Raw genomic sequence first — 20,066 nt, forward strand, 5'->3', positions numbered from 1 at the left:
CATTGCTGCTAGAAGCACATGTAACATACCTACACTCCAGTCCATTTCCTCCACTGCATCCCCATATAAACCATGCTTGCTCTTTCCTCTGAAATGTTTTGAAGCATATAGAGCAGTATGGACATGAAGGTAAGACAGGACAAGAAGAAATGGTGCACCAGTGTTCCTGGAAAACAAAACAAAACAAATCCACAAACTCTTAATATATTTTTTAATAAAATTTCTACGAAGACATCTTTCTATCGCAGAGATGAAAAAAAAAACCTCTCTCCCCCAAATGCCAAAAATCGTCAAAAAAAACCCAGCCAAAAAACCCACACAAAATAATAAAAGGAATACTGCAATTACTTAACTGTCTACAGGGTAATCCTGATAAAACCCAAATGCACACTAAAAAATGTCATTCTTATACTAAATTGAAATAAAAAATAAATGACAAAACCTAACTAATTACTATTTGTAATATATATTGCAAGAGGACTTGTTTAAAGCCAGAAATCCAGCAGTTCTGAGATAAAAGCACCTCTCTTCATTTTAGAAGTAGGTATTTAAAGTCAGAATACAATTGGTGTTCAAAAACATATCCTCAGAATTACATATCTAAGGGCAACACAATTGCCTTCCTCACAGTCATATGGAAGTGGATCAGCTAGATTATTAAGAGGATCTTGGCCTAAAGCATATGACCAAATTTCATTTAAACCTCTGTGTGTGTATGCATGTGATCATACATAACTTCAAAGTACATACTGATATAAAGGTTTTTCCTCTCAAAGTAATGAACAGTCTCCATTGTCTGCAGTCTATTTCCTGAATACATACAAAAGAAAGAGTGCAATAAATAGAGTCTCTGTAAATTTTGCTGTTCATGTGATCTGTCAACATGATATTTATGATCAGTTCCAGCAGGCTGTGAAAGCACAGCTCAAGTAAGAACTTCTCCTTATGCATTATTTATACAACTTTACTTAAAATTGTGCCGTACCAGCCAAATTTACTGCTATACGCTCTAACAGCATTTGCAGTACATTATGCATATTTTAAATATCAGCTGAATCACAAAAGCACTACTCAAAAAACTTGTCAGAATCTCACCTTAAAGCACAAAGCTAATTTCAGACTATTTTTAGTTTTATTTACCATATTTTCCTTCACCAATCTGTGGTGGATAATACCTGTGATTCATGTCAACATCAAAGGGAGGCTATATATTTCCTCAAGCAGTTGATTCATCCACCCTTTAAAGAGGGGTGGAACAATACAGACATGCTCATACAAATTGTTTCCTTAAAACTGACAAAAAAAATCCTAACCTTCAGAACCCAAAACCAAAGTCTTACTAAAAGAGATTCATCTGATATCAATATTTTCCTCTTAAGGACAAATAATTAAGTCTAATCTAGTATATTTATGATCCATTTTTCCTCTCTACTTCATAGGTTCTGTTTTTGCACAAGTTGCATGGCTAAAGGCTTTACTTAAGGGCATATGTGGCAGTACATAAACACAAAATGGGAATATTTTATGCAGATTACTCACTTAATAAGTGTGTTTCTGATGGAGATTTTTTAAACATGGTAATATTTTATGTGGATTACTCAATAAGTGTGTTTCTGATGGAGATTTTTTCTTCATTAAAAAAAGAATAAATACAATAATCTCCATGTGAAAACTGGATACAAAATTACGTTAATTCCCTTACAAAGATTTGTGTATGTATCCTGTGTGTATTAAAAAAAATAAAGACAGGGTTTTCATAGCTTTCCATGAAGTTGTTGTAATATTTTATGTGGATTACTCAATAAGTGTGTTTCTGATGGAGATTTTTTCTTCATTAAAAAAAGAATAAATACAATAATCTCCATGTGAAAACTGGATACAAAATTACGTTAATTCCCTTACAAAGATTTGTGTATGTATCCTGTGTGTATTAAAAAAAATAAAGACAGGGTTTTCATAGCTTTCCATGAAGTTGTTGAGAGGTCATGCATCTGAGAACTTTTCACTATTGTAGCAAGCAATAACACAACCTCTCAATTAATTTAAAAAGGCTGAAAATGTCACCACTTCAAGTAAAAAATTATATACTTATAGGTTAAATATTTAATATATACATAAATGTAACACTGACCTTTGCATTAAAGAACATTTCTGCAAGGCAGCTGATTTTTGGTTTACAACTTTCTTTTTTTACTGCCTGGGATTATCACTGACTTTTTCCTTAAACACAGTTCACTGAATTGAAAATAATATACAAATTTAGGGTAAAATACCACAAAAATTTACTTTATAGCAGTATAGGCAAAATTTACTTTTCATGCAAACTGCCTTGTTCTAATGCCACAGAGACACTGCATTCTACTAAATTAATACCTGCACTGCTAAAAGTAAGTATCAAAAGCCTTCACTATAAATGTAATTTTCAAGAGATCACAACTCAAGTTGCCTTGTAGGTTTGTTGTTTGGGGTTTTTATAACAGAACTGACACAAAGATCTAACTTTCATGAAGAGTCATCGAACCAATGATTGATATAGAAGGGCAGTACATCATTCTCTTCTTTCCAACTAAAATTGACAGGTTCTGATTGACAGCTTGCTGTCAGGTGAAGAAGTGTCTCACCCATTAATATCCTATAAAAGATCACAGGCAGCTATTTATCTCCTGCCAAGACTCTTTGAGGAGAATCATAACTGACTACCTTTACCGTGACCTTGAGAATGGAATGACAATACCAGCTAGTAGGCAGGAGAGAAATTTGACAGTAACAGCTTAACTCCTGAACCACTTCAATAAACAGCTCCTTCAAAAATTTCTGCCCACTATCTTTTACACAGTCCAAACAGAGGGAACCTCAGTTTCAAAAGATCTGAGATTTTTTATCCTAACATGAATCACACAGTCTTTTCAATTTACTGAGAATTCAGAGAGATTACATACATCTGACTTAAGATATTCTTTAGTGTGTTTTTAATGGGTCTTGAAAACATCTAAAAGCATCGTGTTGCTGGTGACTCCTCTGAATTGCAAAGTACTCTGTTCTTTTTTACTGTGAGGAGTCTTTATATTACTCAAGGATTCAGTTCAGGCTTGAGCTGTAAAACACAGCTTTAAAGTGGGTGAGAGAGCAATTAAAAGTAATCTGCCTTTGTGCTTCAAGCACAAGTCTTTTAACTTTTTTCCTGCAAATCTGCTCCAAATCCTTGCTGCTTTGAAAACTCCTTGGGCAATTTCATTTGCTTTTCTGTGCACTGATGTGGTGCACTTGACACACTGGAGGAAAGGGATACCACCTAGAGGGACCTGCACAGGCTTGAGAGTTTGGCCCATGGGAACTTCAACAAGGCCAAGTGCCAGGTCCTGCACCTGGGTCATGTCAATCCCAAGCACAAGCACAGGCTGGGTGGAGAATGGATTGAGAGCAGACCTGAGGAGGACTTGAGAATGTTGGTTGACAAGAAGCTCCACATCAGCTGGAAATATGTGCTTGCAGCCCAGAAAGCCAACTGCATCCTGGGCTGCACCAAAGCCAGCATGACCAGCAGGTCATCCTCAAATATTTTCAAGGATGGGGCATGCCAAAGCCAGCGTGACCACCAGGTCGTCCTCAAATATTTTCAAGGATGGGGCATCCACAACCACTCTACATGTCCCAGTGTTTCACCACTATCTGAGTAAAGAATTTCTTCCTAATCTAAACCTGCCCTCTTTTTGTTTAAAACCATCACCCCATGTCCTGTCACTCTCTGCCTGTATAAAGAGTCCCTCTCCCTCCTTTTTATATGTCCATTTAAGGTATTTTAAGGTGAGGTCTTCCTTGAGCCTTCTCTTCTCCATGCTGAACAACTCCAGCTCTCTCAGCCTGTCCTCATAGGAAAGGAATTCCATCCCTCTGATCACCTCCATGGCCCTCCTCTGGATACACTCTGAGAGGTCCACATCATTCCTGTGCTGAGCACCTCAGACCTGGATGCAGTACTCTAGGTGAGGTAACAGTGTGTCAATACTGGCAGATGCAAATGTAACTTTTACTTTCCTATAATCCTTGTACTAAAAAAGTTCTTATTCAGTATCCCATCAGTGGATAAATTCATTAATGCTTATTTGCCATGAGTCCCTCCTCTACTTCCAGATTAGATCACCAATTAGACAATGTTCTTTGTGATGGGACTGGTTGAATGCACTTCATTGAGACTTCTTGTTCCTGCATGAAGAAAATGCAAACCTTCGCTGAATTTTATCAAAGCAGGACTTTGTCCTACATGCTGGATTTTGTTTTGTTCTGACTGCTAAGAGTGCTAAAATCCTTGTTAGTATGAATGAATGTTTCTGTCCTACTCTTTAAAAAGTCATGCCTTGAAATTTTTCAAAATGAGAAAGAGAATTCCAGACCACTTGAAGGTAACTTATCAGAGCCAGAAAAGGTGTTAAAATAGATTTGAGGGAAGGAAAAAAACCATATATATAGAAAATTTGACTCTTTCTAGTAGATACTAAAAGTAGGATGTTACTACTATATCTGCATTTGTGAAATAATTCTTCTATGCAAATAGACAAGACACTTTGACATCTCTAATTTCATGCCTATTGCTTTCTTTAAATGCTTAAGGTACATAATGAATATTTTTTTTTAATTTCCTTTCTATATAACCTTTTATCTACCCTTTCTAAAGTACATTTTTGTAAGTAGGGAGAAAGAAAAGAAATTTCTCATCTACTACAAATTATGCTTATTACTAAATCCCTATCCTCCACAAAACTGTGGAGCCCAATATAAAGATCTACTGCTTTTTTAGATGTGTTCAATTGACAATGCAGTCTGCCACTACGGCAGAACTAGTGAGGTCCTTAATCATTCTAAATTGATTTAAAGATTTCATTTTCAGATGGCACTCACCCTATATGAATTCACACCTTTTCCTGTTACCTTTTTATTCAAAAGAAAAAATCAATGGTCCGAGAAAAATGGCATGAAAATCCAGTAGAGTTGTTACAGATTATAAATTGCTACCCTTCTTTAATATAGGTGCACATATACAGCGTATGTATACACAGATACACAAACTCTTCTCTATAATTTGCTTTTTCTTGTAGGATTCATAAAAACCACCTGATTTCAGAACTCTAACTTCAGGATAACATGACAACTGCCAGATCTTAAGACCTAGTGATATATGGAAAAACTCTAAACCACATGCTCCTAGAGTAGATGAAAAAAAAAAAGATCTGAATATGTATTGTAACAGTGTTTCAAGGACTAAAATAACTCCTAGAGTAGATGAAAAAAAAAATCTGAATATGTGTTGTAACAGTGTTTCAAGGACTAAAATAGAATAGATAAAAAGACAATTAAAGCTTTATTAACTGTCATCATAAAGTTTTGAAGATTATGCCTATGCAATCTGTGACTGAAAAAACTAGGCAAGGAAATTGTTCAAATTCACCTTCACCATAGCTTTTAAGTATGAATATGGTTGTATGCAAATACTGTTTTCCAGAAACTAGATTTCATTAGAATCTTCAGAAATATCATATTAATTGTGATCAGCTATACGAATTTGCCAGAAAGGTATTCTGTATCACAGAGTGATATTTTTATATTGTTAATTTCTGATACATTAGAAACTGGTCTCTGGCATTTTCCAAAATTGCATTTTCTGTGCAGCTGGTCATTAAAGGGTATGCTGAAGATGTATGAGTGACAACCACATTGAATTTAACATGAAATAATTAGCATCCATTTGACTTTCAAATATGCTGTAATATGTAGAGAGTGTTCTGATAGGTTTACAATATGTAAACACACTTCCTCTTGGGAAAAAGGCAATTAGAATTAACATACACTGAGCTGACCTGCCCACTTACAATTAGGGTAAGCAACTAAATTACTATTTGTTCTCACACACCAGATCTGACACTTCTAATTGTATATTTTCTTCTCCAGTGCCATTTCTGAGCATTGAATTCTGCATTTGTACTTTCTCAGTCTACCTAGGAACAAATGAAAATTGCAATATGCATACATGAGACTAAGGAAGATCAAATACAATACCATCTCTCCAGAAAACAGACCAAAGTAACTACAACAGCACATAACTATATGCTATGAGGAAATTACAAGAAGACTTCAAACACACACTCTAAGCATTACATAGAATCACAGGCCTAAATCTGCCCTCCGGCAGTCCAAGGTAGTAGTTCTGCAGACACCTTTCCTTACTTTGCCAGGAAATGAAACCCCTATATTTTATGATTCCTGTGCCCAAAATGACCTCCAGCCATCACATCACCCACCAGTCCTCTGTACACAAACAGCAGGTCCAGTGGAGCATCTCTCCAGGTTGGCTCAATCACCAGCTCTGCCAGGAAGTTATCTTTCACACACTCCAAGAACCTCTTACACTGTTTCCTCTCCACTGTACAGTATTTCCAGCATATATCTGGTAAGGTGAAGTCCCTCATGTGAACCCAGGCCAGCAGTTGTGAGACTTCTCCTAGCTGCATATAGAATATTTTGTCTGCCTCCTCATCCTGGCTGGCTGGTACATAATATATTCCCACCATGATATCTGTCTTGTTGGCCTTTCTCCTGATTCTTACCCAAAACCACTCAAACCTATCACCACCATCGTTAAGCTCTGGACAATCAAAACTCTCCCTTAACATACAGAGCTACCCCACCACCTCTCCTTCCTTGTCTATTCCTTCTGGAGTTTGACATTTTTACATGGTAAGAAATCATGAAGCTGACAATATGACTGAGAAACAGTTGGAAAATAGAATGTTAGGAAGTCCATCACCTGAACTCTAAAGAACTTATAGAGGTAGCAGAGGCAACAGGTATAATAAACTTACATAACGAAAACATTTATGTTGGAATTGTTATACAATTGTATATGTATTCATATGCATTGCATATAAATATAGCTTTACATCATATATTTATTGTACAGATAATTAACCAATTTAAAGATGCATGACATCTGATGATTTTCAGTTTGATGATAAAATGTGTATTGAGAACCCTCTGACTACTCCTGATCACCTTCTTGTCTTCTGTGTGTGCAGAATGGCCTCCAGGATGAGGCATTCCACTGCCTTTCCAGGGACTGAGGTGAGGCTGACTGGTCAGTAATTCCCCAAATCCTCTTTCTTGCCCTTTTTGAAGACTGGAGTGACATTTGCCATCTCCCAGTCTTCAGGCACCTCTCCTGATCTCCATGAAGTCAGTAAAATAGTCATAAAACCAGTGGTCTACTGGTGCCCCAGAGTTGACAGGTATGAACTATATGATGTCAGAACCAGTGTGTCAAAGCAAATATTGATTTTGTTGCTCACACTAATATATGGGACAAATCAGTTCAGTGAATATTAATCTAATTACTTGTATCCCCTGGAGCAAGGTTTATGGCCATATACTTTGCATGTGAATTCACTACAGGGCACCGTTAAGATTGCTCAAATGCCCTAATTGCTTCTCAATACCTTAATGTGCTTGGATATTCTCTAATTTAACATTGACTCTGAAGAGTGTGGGTTATAATTCTCACTATAATTGCAGCATTCCTGTAACAAAGTTTATTGTAAATTATGAATATGTGCTATTAACCTTGACATCAATTTAACATCACTGTTGTCTGGAAACTACATTGAGAACTGGGGCCAAGTGCTCAGCTGATGTAAAGCCACTTACCTCCAGCTGAGTCAACAAACCTAGGCTGACACAGATGATACATTATTTTGCCAGCTCTAAAGACTAAGGTCAAACACGACACTAAGCTATACAGTAACACTGTGCACATTACGCATATTAATAAAGTTAAAAGAGTTACTAGTTTTCTAGTATTGATTTCCCATCTTGAACTCACCTGTTTTGGGGCAATCATTTTATTGTCATGGCATTGAAATCAATGAAACATTCACAGATATCCAATGCACTATCACTACAGGTACATTATATATTTGTAAATAATGGAAGAATCTACCGATAAATAGTTAATGTACCCAATAGTCTTAAAATCACCAAATGCTTGGTCACTAAGCAAATAATCTCCCAACAATTGTCAAATGTGTATGTTTGTGTGTTTGCAGTAAACAAAGTACTCCACTGTTAAATTAGTTAGCTGAGAAGGCATCTTTATCACCATTGCCAAGAGGAAATAAATATGTTTTAGCTTATTTATAAATACTTATGAGAATGTTGACTATTGGGAAGACTTATTCATTTACAGAAATTTGATATAAAAAAACCATTTTATTTTGGTATGATGAGTAGATGGCCGCATCAAATATTCATAATGATAGAAATGATAGAAAAATTGCAGTATGAGATCAAGATTTTAGATGAATATTTTTTCTTGCTAACAGCTAGAAACAGCTGCTGCATGCAATCTCTAAGTCTAGAAAATTTAGCCTCTGATTCTTTGGTATAAGTTTTCATCCAGTACTGACACTATGTGGATGCATTCACAGTAACTACCTGGTAAATATTTTTAAGAATAGTAATTAAGCAACTTCTATGTCTTAGAATATGTTTTTACTTTTGATGAAGTATTTTTAGAAATGCTGCAATTTGTATCAAAGTGACCAAGAAAAATACTTTCACATATTATTTCAAGAACTTACATTGATGAAATATTTTTGCTCACATATATTGATTTATATTTCAGAATATACAAATATATACTTTTATGACTTAATCCCATTAAAAGCCCTATGGTGACAATTATGGCAAAGGTTCAGTTCCCTCAGAATTTCCTCACAAGAGAGATACTCCAGTCCCTTAAGCATCAATTCCCTCTTCTGGACTGGCTCCAGGAGCTCCATGTCCCTCTTGTACCGAGGAGCCCAGAACTAGACACAATAGTCCAGATGTGGCCTCACTAGGGCTGACTGGAGGGGCAGGGTCACCTCCCTCACCTGCTCTTCCTAATGCATCCCAGGATACCATTGGTTCTCTTGGCCACAAGGGCACACTCACTGCTGACTCATGGACAGCTTGTTGTCCACCAGATCCCTGAGATCCTCTCTGCAGAGCTGTTTTCCAGCAGGTCAGCCCCCAGCCTGTACTGGTGCATGGGGTTATTCTTCCCCAGATGCAGAACTCTGCACCCTAACTTCTGTAAATCAAATCCTTTAAAAATTAATCTGTCTTAAAATGGAGGCATCTAAAATGCCAGTATCTTAAAAAATTTGCCTTATGAATGCCTTCTAGTGGATGCATCAACTCAGTCATGAGGAACTGCTTCCCATCCCAGAAAAAATCATGGATTATGACCTTGCATTGTGTTTTCACATAATTAAGTCACACCACAAAAGATTTTTCATTTCATGTTACATGAAATTCTTAAGAATGAAAGTCCTAAAAAAAGTTGATGACTTTTGGAGACATTTTCTGAAGCATGTAGACATATTTTTTTACATTTTTATAGAGAAATTAGTAATATATCTGATGAAAAAAAAAAACCCAGTCACTCTCACTAAAAAGATTGACTTCAGCCATCTTCTAAAGGAAAAAAAATGACAATAATATATAATGACATATTCCTCGTGCCCACCAGCTCACTTTTTTCCTGATTTTCAGAAGCATTGTCATTGTGATATGCCAACATGAATGTATAACACAGTTAGAAACCTACCTTCCAATAAATTGCGTGGCTTCCTTTGTCAGTCTCTGAGTAAGGTTCTCATAGGACAGTGGTTGCTGGATAATCTGATGGTTCCTCATTAAGAAGCAGTTTAAGTGTCGAAAATGATAGAAGAAAAAAATCAAAACCGCAAGTGAAATTGTGGTTATTAACAAGCAGTAAGTCAATGCTTGGAAAGGTACTTTGATGAGGCCAATGTACTGCACTATTGCCAAAGAGACAAGGGTGATTCCAGCAATTTGTATGGGGATGTCAAGGGTTTTCTGAACCCCTTTGATAAACACACTTCCTTGGCCAGGTTTGCAGTCTCTAAAATTGGTCACGGTAAGCCCGTAAAAGTAATCAAATCCATGACTGAGGGGGTGGTGACAGAAGTCATTACTGCTTTCACAGTTCATCCCAAGATGCCACTTTCCTACAAAGAGAGAAGGACAGGGAGTATTTTTGTAGTTAAATCATCAAACTTACTTTTAATGTGCACTATTCCAAACATGAAACTGTCACTATCTGACTGATATTCCCCCACCCCCATCATTTATTGTGGGGATGCCTATTTTATATTTAAACCTTCATTATGCATTCATCAAAGATTTTGCTTCATGTCAGCCTCTTTGTCTTAGTTAGAAATAGTTTGGCACAGCTGCTGATGGAGAACTTTCATGTCTGCCTCTTTGTCTTAGTTAGAAGTAGTTTGGCACAGCTGCTGATGGAGAACACTGAATTTTGAGTGGGCTATCAGGTCACTGAAGAGCCACAGAGCCCTAACAGAAAACTAACTTTTGCCTTTGTGCATGTGTAGTTGTCATAAGAAAATTCTGTCTTGTAGCACCTACTGATTGAATAGGAAGAGCTAATATGGAGTTATAAAATACTTTTTCTGAAATATTTCTGGGAAATAATTCAACATTTGCCTAGTTAAAAAAAAAATTAGAAGGAAGAAGAAGACAGTAACAAACAGGAAATAAATCAAGAATAGGGCAATTACCAAAGCATTTATTATTTAAATGATTGCAAAATCTCTGAAATTTACAATCTCCCTCACAATTTACATATATATAGTGAGGGTGATTATTCTGTATGCATATATTTTATATATAGAAATAAAACCCCAAATAACAGTAACAAGTAAATTGCTGCCAAATACTCTCACAATATTTTGTCTCACTAGGAAATCACTCTAATTCTGCATAATGTTGGACACTGACTGACTCAAGAAACCAGTGAACTCAATTTGCATTATAGTAATATAATCTCTGTTCATGCTGATTCAATAACTATCTGGATAATTCATTCTATGACTCAGGTACAACCTCTTACCATATGCTTATGCATTGCTTAGTGCAACACACTTACCTGTTTGGTAGCTGTTATTTCAATTCAAATGCATAATTATAAAAAAAATCAAATTCAGTTATGCCTATGAGATAAATTATGGATAGAGCTATGCTCTTTGCTCTCAGCAAGGAAATGTGTTGAATATTGAAAAAAAACATGCCACCCTTGACAAAATGGATGACACTATATATTGCTGGGCTGAATTTTATTTATTTTTCTGAATCAAATATCTAAACATGACCAGCATAATTCAGGGGTTGTGATCTTAAAGAAATAAACATGAAAACCTGTCAACCCAGTAAGCCCTCATTGCCATAACCTAGCCTAAAGAAATTTGAAATACTTTGTTCTAGAGACTTCAGGATACACATGGCAGAAAGCACATGTAAGGAAAAAAATGCATATACAGAATTTTCCCCTTTCCTAAAGCATCCCAATTTTTACACATCTGTAAAAGAGAATCCTGATTCAGACCATCCTGAACATCTCCTGGGTCTAGAGAGCAGCATATTCATCCTGTGCTTCTTCCTTTGACAATGACAAATGAAGGTACTGTAGCACCAAAGAGGGTAAAGATGGAGGTCAGTTCTGTTTTTAAACAGTACTTAGCAAATGGGCTGGATGTCATTATTGCTTTTCCACAAATGACAGAACTAAGGTATGGAATGGGATTGTTATGTGCCTAAGTTCACTTGTCAGCAAAGGCAGAGAAAACTAATATAGAAATCTTGAGTCTGAGTGCTTAGTTGAGTCCTGTTAACCTTGTACATCTCTTGATGGTCTTAGGTTAGAAATACCTTCTGTGTATCACAAAAGCAGGTATAAAATATTTTCAAATCTGTTTATGTGCTGGTGAAATGGAGACCTCTACATCTTTCTCATCCAGTCAGAATTCTTCCCACCATCAGATGGTCCCTCACCTGAGGCAGCATTCTGTTTTCTGTGGGCTGAATGGCCCTTGTCACTACTTTTGACATGGTCCAGTGAAAATTATTGTGGTCATTTACAAAAGCAGCAGGGCACACCACTGTACTACATTTTTAGATATTATAATGGTGCCATAAAGGGTTAGGTAAGACTACAACTCTGATTTTCATTCCCAGCATACAAAGACACAGATTTTTAAAAATAAAATGCTTCAATGTTTTCTCTTAGGTTTACATGACTGTTTTCATTGAATGATTGTAAAGCCAGATATGTATCAAGGTGAGCATGAAACAACTCCCATCAAGATAGATAACTGAGGTAGAGGCTCATAATCATGATTACAAATGATCTTCAAGTTTAAACTTTTTGTTTCTGTTATACATCTATCTCAAAGCACCCATAATTCATAAAAAAAACATGCACAAGCAACCCAAACATATTAAATATACCTTCAAGGTCATTTATTACAATATAAAGGTTTTTTTAAAACTGGATCTCAATAAAACTAGACACTGCAAGAAGAATCTTGCAGCCACAAATTAGGACAGGAGAAAATGTAGGACCTATTTTTATCGAAAGGGTTTTAGCAAGCACAACAAATTGTTCAATGTCAAGATGAACTTGGGCCTCAAAAAAAGATTTGTTCAGAAGCAACTTAAGCCAAACAAAGCAGTGAGCAGGCTAGTGGGAAAAGCAGCAGAAGCCCTAGCTCAAATTATATCGGCAGCTGTGACAGAACACCACAATTGCCATTCTCAAATGGTTGATGAGGTAGAGGGGTTTGATAGATCCTGCACTACTCTGAAAAAGCAAGTGATGACTGGCTCCACAATACATGTTTTGTTTCATTCCTTGTGACAATAACCTCTGCCTTGAACTAGTGCTTCAGCAGATTACTGTAATGTGCTTTACACTCTGAAGTCCTTCTGAATCTGAGAGCAGTGCAAAATGCTCTCACCTCTTTGACAAGTGATGCTTCATAGTATGGACACTTCACACAAGCATCATAAGCATTTCAGCAGGTTCTACCAAGCTTTTGAATGAAATTTATGCTGTTAATTGTAAATAATGAATACCTTAATAGTTCAAGACCTAGGGTTTTTTCCCTCTCCTTCAGTCACATTTCCAATTTCTGCAGAGTGAAAGCAGTGCAATGAAAGGCAAGTGGAAATGAGAGACAAGTACTATTCAGCCAAGAAACTTCACTTGGAACTCAGTTTTTCAGAACTCAGAATCCTGGGGAGGGTACAAAAATTCATGTTTCCCCTCTATTTTTCTCTCAGATAGTTGAAAAGTATGAAGTACATAGCAATAATAATAAATATTATATATCATATGTTATTAATAAGGCCAGATTTTAAGATGCACTATTAATAACTGCTGTATTAATCCCACTCCATAGACTCAGTCAGTCTTGGATTGAACACCTTACTACTGTGATGTGTCCAAATATTACAACACCTCATTCTGGAGGAAAGATACAAATCCCAGTTACTCATCAATATTTCACCTCTGAAGATAAACTATTTAGGTGGATTTTAAGCTCTGGATGCTAGACAACACACTGAATAAGAATAGTGAGGAAAAGTTCATATTTACTCAACTGTAATTGGGTATAGTAGTGGTTAAAATAATTCCCATCTAATATCAGTGGAATTTCTGCATTCTGAATAGCTATTTCCTATTAAACATCAGCATTTCTTGCTACCAGTGAAATATTGCATATTCAATGCATCTGCTTTTTTTGAGAAAACTTGGTTTTGTTGCAGATCTGATTGTGTATCTTCCTGACAGATCTATTGGATGTCACCTTATTTGTGTCACAGGGGAAAACTATGAGGTAGAAAAGTGTATACATAAAATAGATTTATAGCTAAAGTATATTTTGGGATGTATCAAGCAAACAGAAGCATATATTCAGTGGAGAAAAAAATAAAAAAGAAAGAAAAATGCATTTAGGGAAGAAAAAAATGTCCTTAGAGAGACAAGGGGAGAGAAACTTGGGGAAAAAAAAAAAAAAAGAAAAAAAGAAGTGACATTACAGGCTTGAGGAACTGAAAGGCTTCAAATTACTCTCATGCCAATCCATCACTGGTGCAGGATTTGACAATTAGTTGTTTTGGAACTGCTGAGTTAGATTGAACCAAGCTGACTCCCTGACCTAGACCAATATCATGTGGTAAGAATACCAGCAGAGGCAGAAAATGGGCTGGTTGAGAATCAAACTCTGCCTATATAGTCTTCAAATCTACATAATTTTTCTTTTTGTCATTTACATATGCTTTATCCCTAATTTTAATGTACTTCTTGATTTTTGGAAACCTTCATTATACTCTAAGGATATGGTAATACTACATTTTATGGCCTCATAGCTGTCATTCAGGCCACTTGGAAGAATTGTTCATTAAGCATCATGGAGATAACTTCTGGAGATCTAAGTGGCAAGCTGTCATGTTGCAGTGAAAGTAGTTAAAAAAAGAACATTAACTGGGTCAGCCCCAGAAAATGAGTTGTATTTACAGTGCTTGTTACAAACAGAAATGATTTTTTTCAGTCTTTAATTGAATACAGAGCAATAGGAATTAACTCTTTGAGGAACATGACGTATTATGAATGGCTTTCTTACACTATAGTTCAAATACACCTGCACTAAATGCATTTCAGATAAGATTTTCTGGTTTTCTGTTATGATTCTGTCAGGACATCATGGTATTTTATACTTTATAATATAGTGTAGCTAAGTAGGATTTTTAGTCAGGAACATTGACACTGGTTCATATACATAGTACAGACATTTTTTGAAAGCTGGTGTGAATTGCTAGCCCTGCTAAACAACCTCATTTTTTTAAACAAAAATTACTCCCAAAATTGCAAGTTTCTGTTACATTTAAAAATCAAATTGGGTGCATCCATCATCTAAATTAATTTAGTAACATTCCAGTATGATGTTCTCTGAACAACTATTCCCTAGCAATTCCAGTACAGAGATACAATATGTAATACCAGTTGTACCTCAAAAAAATCTCCTAAATTATAAGCAGTGTGGGATAAACCAGTGGCCAAACTAGGGAAAAAATCACATTAATGTTATACTTTTATGATATTAATTCCAGTTCTATTTAATGAACTAGGGAAAAAATCACATTACTTTAATGTTATACTTCTATGATATTAATTCCAGTTCTATTTAATATTCACCTAGTGGAATTCCTTTTGCCCATTGATGGATATTTATGCAGCAGTTAGTTGTCCAAACTCTCTTTATAATGAGAGAGAAATACATTTTTATATTAAACATCTACCACAGCACAAGACAAATTTCCTAGAAATGTCCATTTCTATCTGATGACGAAGAAGAGAATCCAGATGGTTAGCCCAGGTACAACATAATTTTCTTTATGGATATTTGAAAACTGGTGAAATGAATCCCACCACTGTGCTGACTTGTACCCTGTGATCATTCCCTCATTGCCTCTCTGTTGTAATCAAATTCCTATTTATAGTTAAAACTTTCCAAGAGCTTGAGTAGTTTACAAATTGTTCATCATGCTTCTTCAGTGCCTTGCACAGTGAGACTATAACTACACAAATGGATTAGACATACTTACCTGATTAGTATTTCACATAGGCATGGAAATGTCCTCAGTTTTCTGCCAGAAAAATAAATTCATTATGCCATGGAGGAAGAAAGCTTAAAGCAGACCCTTGATAGCCTATATGGGAAGCTAATATTCCTTTGGATTGAAATGACTGAAAAATAGTGTTGTGCATGTATACAATTTTACCTATTAAAGCTGTTGCATAACCTCTTTGCTTCAGGAGTTTGGAAAAAGTTATTTCTTCAGAAGGAAGTCCCCCAGAAGAGGCAGAAAATAAGAAGACACCAACTCGTGAGAAGGCAGCCATTCCTAAATACAATGACAATGAATGAGACCTGGATAATATGGAGAAACAATATTCATTTGTTCTTTCTGAATGCACATTTTTGCTTTAGGTAATATCACTTAAATGACCACCAGAGACTAAATGTTGCAAGTGGAAGATACAATCATCCATTTAGCTGAGTGAGGTCTCCTCTGTATTGACACCAGAAATTGAGAAGTGGAGAAAAAAAAGTCTCTGCTTGTAACCATGGGGCCAGCCATCATATGAACAGCTGCACCTCCTTCTGTTGATGCTTTCAGGTATAACATAACTGAAAGAAGTTGGGCTTGTATAATTTTTATTGCACTTGAGGAAGGATTAGAGCCGAGGACTGAGATCATTCCTGAATTCTACTCAGAATTTCCACTTTCCTAGAGGACTGAGATAATTCCCGAATTCTACTCAGAATTTCCACTTTCCTCATGCCAGCCTTTAAGGCTATTTGAGAGAAGGTACATTGAAATAGGGCAGTCTTACAGCTGGGCATATAAATATCATGAGGTCAAAAAAGAGCAAGAGAGAATCTGATTCTGGAAATAGTGTGGCTAGGGCTCTCAGCATTAATGGGAGAGACCAATGCTCCAATGGCACAAAGACACATGATTCAATGCACACAGAGTGCACTAAAGGAGCATCAGGTATCAGCTAACAAGACAACATCTAAATAAGGCACAGTAATTTCTATATACTGAGAGTCTGAGGAACACAAATGAGCTTATAAACTACTCTCAGGATGAGGAACATGAGAGCTCAGGTTCATGAAAATTAGATTACTAGGATTCCAGATGAGAGGTGGCTCTGAATATAGACAGACAGAACAGAGAATATCTATGCAAATCTGTGCAGATATAGCTTCAGGAAGTCTAAATTATGCAAATGGATGATTGCAGTGCCCAAGTTACACAACTGATGTAGACAACCAGAATCTTCCCTCAGGTATCCCTTGTGGTTACATGAGAAAAAGACTCATTAGACTGGTTTATTAAAGAGAGCTCAACCTCCCCTTCAAATGCTACCTTCAGTTTTTCATCCTAGCTAGTTTTATTGATCAATAGTTTAGATAGTTTATTCATATATATATAATTTATTTATTTTGATGTATTTCAACCTCTTGTAGCTGAAATCAGTGTAATTCACTTAAGTCATCAGAATGAAAGTACAGAACAGTGTTGTTTTTTTTAAACATTACCTTTCTCTGTTTGTGTCTCATCAAATACTGCATTTTGGGTTTTTTTCTTCAGCTCTATCAGCAGGAGTTTTAAATTTCTAACATTTTATTCCACATCATGGTTCTAGTGTCTTCCATAATAATCCTTTATCAGTTCTTCACTGTTTGGAAGCAATCCATACTTAGCAATTTTGTAATTTAATTAAGACAAAGTTCAATTTTTGCACCTACATGGGAATGATTAGGTATATCTGAGCGCTGATCAGTGAAGAAAAAAATCAGTTCAAATGCTAATTTTTCAGAAACAAGAACAAAGATCATAATGAAAAGTGACCTGTGGCTTTATGTACAGTAAATATTAATAGATATATAGCTGTAAGAGGTGTATGAAATTTTCCTTTGCAGCTGAATGTAATGGAAAATTTAGCAAGTTATATTAGCTGGCACTTTTGCAGAAGCTTGTTACTTGATTTGAATGAGCACGAACGTATCAAGTAGGCTCCAGAGTCTTGATTTGCTTTCATTCCCAGAAGCAAGGACAGGATGTTTTATCACTAATGAACAAGTGATCTGATTAATGTATAATGATCCTTGCTAAAAATGGTGTTAAGGGAATGTTAAAGTTGCATGGCTAAGCACTGAGAAGCTCAGTCCCAGCACACTAAAATAAACAGACTAGATCTTCACTGACTCAACGGGCTTTGGATCAGGTACTCTAAAAGTACAAGAAATTAAATTCATGTATTCTTAACACTGTATTGGTAGATATGGAACAAAAATGCTTAGAAAGAAGAGAATTTTTTCGCTTGTCTTCCCATTTTTAAAGGCTACTGGAACACCTTAATGAACTGTCCTCCCCCTGCTCCCCTCTTCCCCCCAAAAATACCCAATAGAACACCAAAAACCAAACCACAAACCCAACAATTTGTCTAAACCAAAACGTTTTGTAGAAATAGAAATGTCTGAGCAGAAGAATTTACACTAAGTTCATCCACTGTGCCTTTCTAGATGCATTGCTGTGATGCTCAACACTTGGGCTGCCCACCAATATCCTAGGAGCATCCTGAATGCAACTGGGGAGGCAGGCAAAGAGCCTAGGTTCATTGAACAGAGGAGGAAATGGATTTTTGTGGGCAGATGGACTGCTCCTTACATTAAATAACCACAGTCAGATTCTCTTCATAATATTTAAACAAAAAAAAATTATTCCCTAAAAAAGCTTTATTTTTGGTCTTCTGAAATGTGAAAATTTCCCATATATGAGAAATATTTCAATTGTAGACAACTCTGCTGAGCTTGATTAGTCACTGAATAGAATACCTAACCTGGTAATGATAAAGATATCAAGAAACACCAAACAAAAACCACATATGGTTTACTGTACATAAAATATGATATTTATATATAAGTAAAGGAATAGGGTTTTACCTGATCTGATAGGATATCTCCCTGTCAGAAAAGCTGCCCTGCTTGGAGTGCAAAGTGGGGATGCTGCTATGTGCTGAGTAAGTGTCACTCCTTCATTTGCTAGCCTGTCAATATTAGGAGTTCTAGAAAAACATAAGCAGGAAATGAAAAAAAAAAAGAATACAAAAATATGATTATTTGGAAATGAGCATGATAAAATCAAGGCATCTGAGGCAAGAAGCATCAGGAAAATCAAATACTGCATGTAAATTATCAAAATCATGGTGTGGTTGCAATTCTAAATACTATCATGTCAAATATTTTTATTTTGGGTGTCAAGACTGAACTGAGACACCGTGGCATTTTGCCAAAAAACTTTTCCCCCACTTTCATCTACTCTTTGTGGCAAATACTAAACTGTACCCCTGGATATATTATACTGCAACCCTTTTTAATGCATTCCTTGATCCAGACTTGTAGTTTTGTAACCTTTCTGCTTCAGCAATGGGGAGACAAGAGCCTGGAGAAAGGTCATGCTTCCCTATTCTCTACTTGGTGTCACTTCTGTCTCTCCCCAGCAAAACTTTTTTGGGATGAGAATAATGTTGTGTGGTGCTATCAGTTATTAGAGGAGATTCAAATGATTATGGCTCTGTTATGCCCTATATTAATGATATCTACATGCCTGACATGATTATGTCTGCAATATTAGACCCAGGGGCACAACCAAGTTTCCATATTTGTATGGGAAACTTGTCTGTGACCTGGTTCATCATGCAGACGAAAATTGGCTCCTGCAGGATGTAATCCTGAGTCCTTGGTTTTACAGATAAAAATTACTAATGCAGACTGGCCAGGAGCTGCAGCATGCTCTAATAGCTCCCTGACCTGGGAGATTAATGACCGTGACCCCAAGGCATACTAGTGCTCCCATCATCTAGGTCTGTATAGCCAGAAACATTAATTTTCCAATGGACTTATTTGCTATCTGTAACATCACCTATTGATAACAATCAGTATGATGAAATTTCTCATATTCCAATGATCTAATTCTGAATCCTCACAGCAAAGAACACAGGTCTTGGAGTTGTTCTGGTCCCTGTGAGGAGAGTGATCCAAGTATCAGTGTTGTATATACTTTTTTCCTGTTTAAAACTAGAAGCTGTAATTTCAATTTTTTTTATTTTTTTTTTTTTGAGTTATGAGGAGCTTTAATTGCTAACTAGCATCATCAAGAACAAGAGCATGTAACATTTGACAGGACAGTGCTTTTAGTCTGTATGTTTTGTTAACTTTGTCAAAGACTTTGCACCACTGAAACACTATGACTAGGTACCACTTGCTATCTTTATACAACCATCATATCTAAGATAGTATTAAGGAACATTCTGGAGAACACTACTGTATTACTCAGGTACACTAACATTTATTTTAATGAATATATTGACTACTGCATGAAGATAAATGAAGGAAAAAAATCAGCTCTTTATTTCTGATTGGTTAACAACAAGCATGTCTCAAATCATGAGTGCATCAAAATATGATTAATACATAGTACTTGTGTCACGTATATTTTAGAAGAAAATTGTTGATTGTACTTTGCTTCTCTAGGGCTACCTTTATTTGGTTGCTTGCTTGATTCTCTATTTATAATGCAAC

The 20,066-nt window shown here is 36.1% G+C and overlaps 1 protein-coding gene across 1 annotated transcript in view; it reads right to left on the reverse strand.

Moving 5' to 3' along the window:
* Positions 1-18: 18 nt before the first annotated feature.
* The window catches only part of LOC103801881 (steryl-sulfatase-like), a gene marked incomplete at its 3' end in the record, with an annotated part of 20,403 nt that continues 355 nt past the window's right edge, over positions 19-20,066 (reverse strand). Inside the window, exons 2-5 of the mRNA XM_009074317.1 lie at positions 18,429-18,550; positions 15,694-15,816; positions 9,638-10,061; positions 19-166 (exon numbers count right to left, since the gene is read on the reverse strand). Coding sequence (XP_009072565.1) covers positions 19-166; positions 9,638-10,061; positions 15,694-15,816; positions 18,429-18,550 — 817 coding nt within the window. The remainder of the gene's footprint in view (positions 167-9,637; positions 10,062-15,693; positions 15,817-18,428; positions 18,551-20,066) is intronic.

This window comes from Acanthisitta chloris, unplaced genomic scaffold (genome assembly GCF_000695815.1).
Source record: "Acanthisitta chloris isolate BGI_N310 unplaced genomic scaffold, ASM69581v1 scaffold6025, whole genome shotgun sequence".
Lineage (NCBI taxonomy): Eukaryota > Metazoa > Chordata > Aves > Passeriformes > Acanthisittidae > Acanthisitta > Acanthisitta chloris.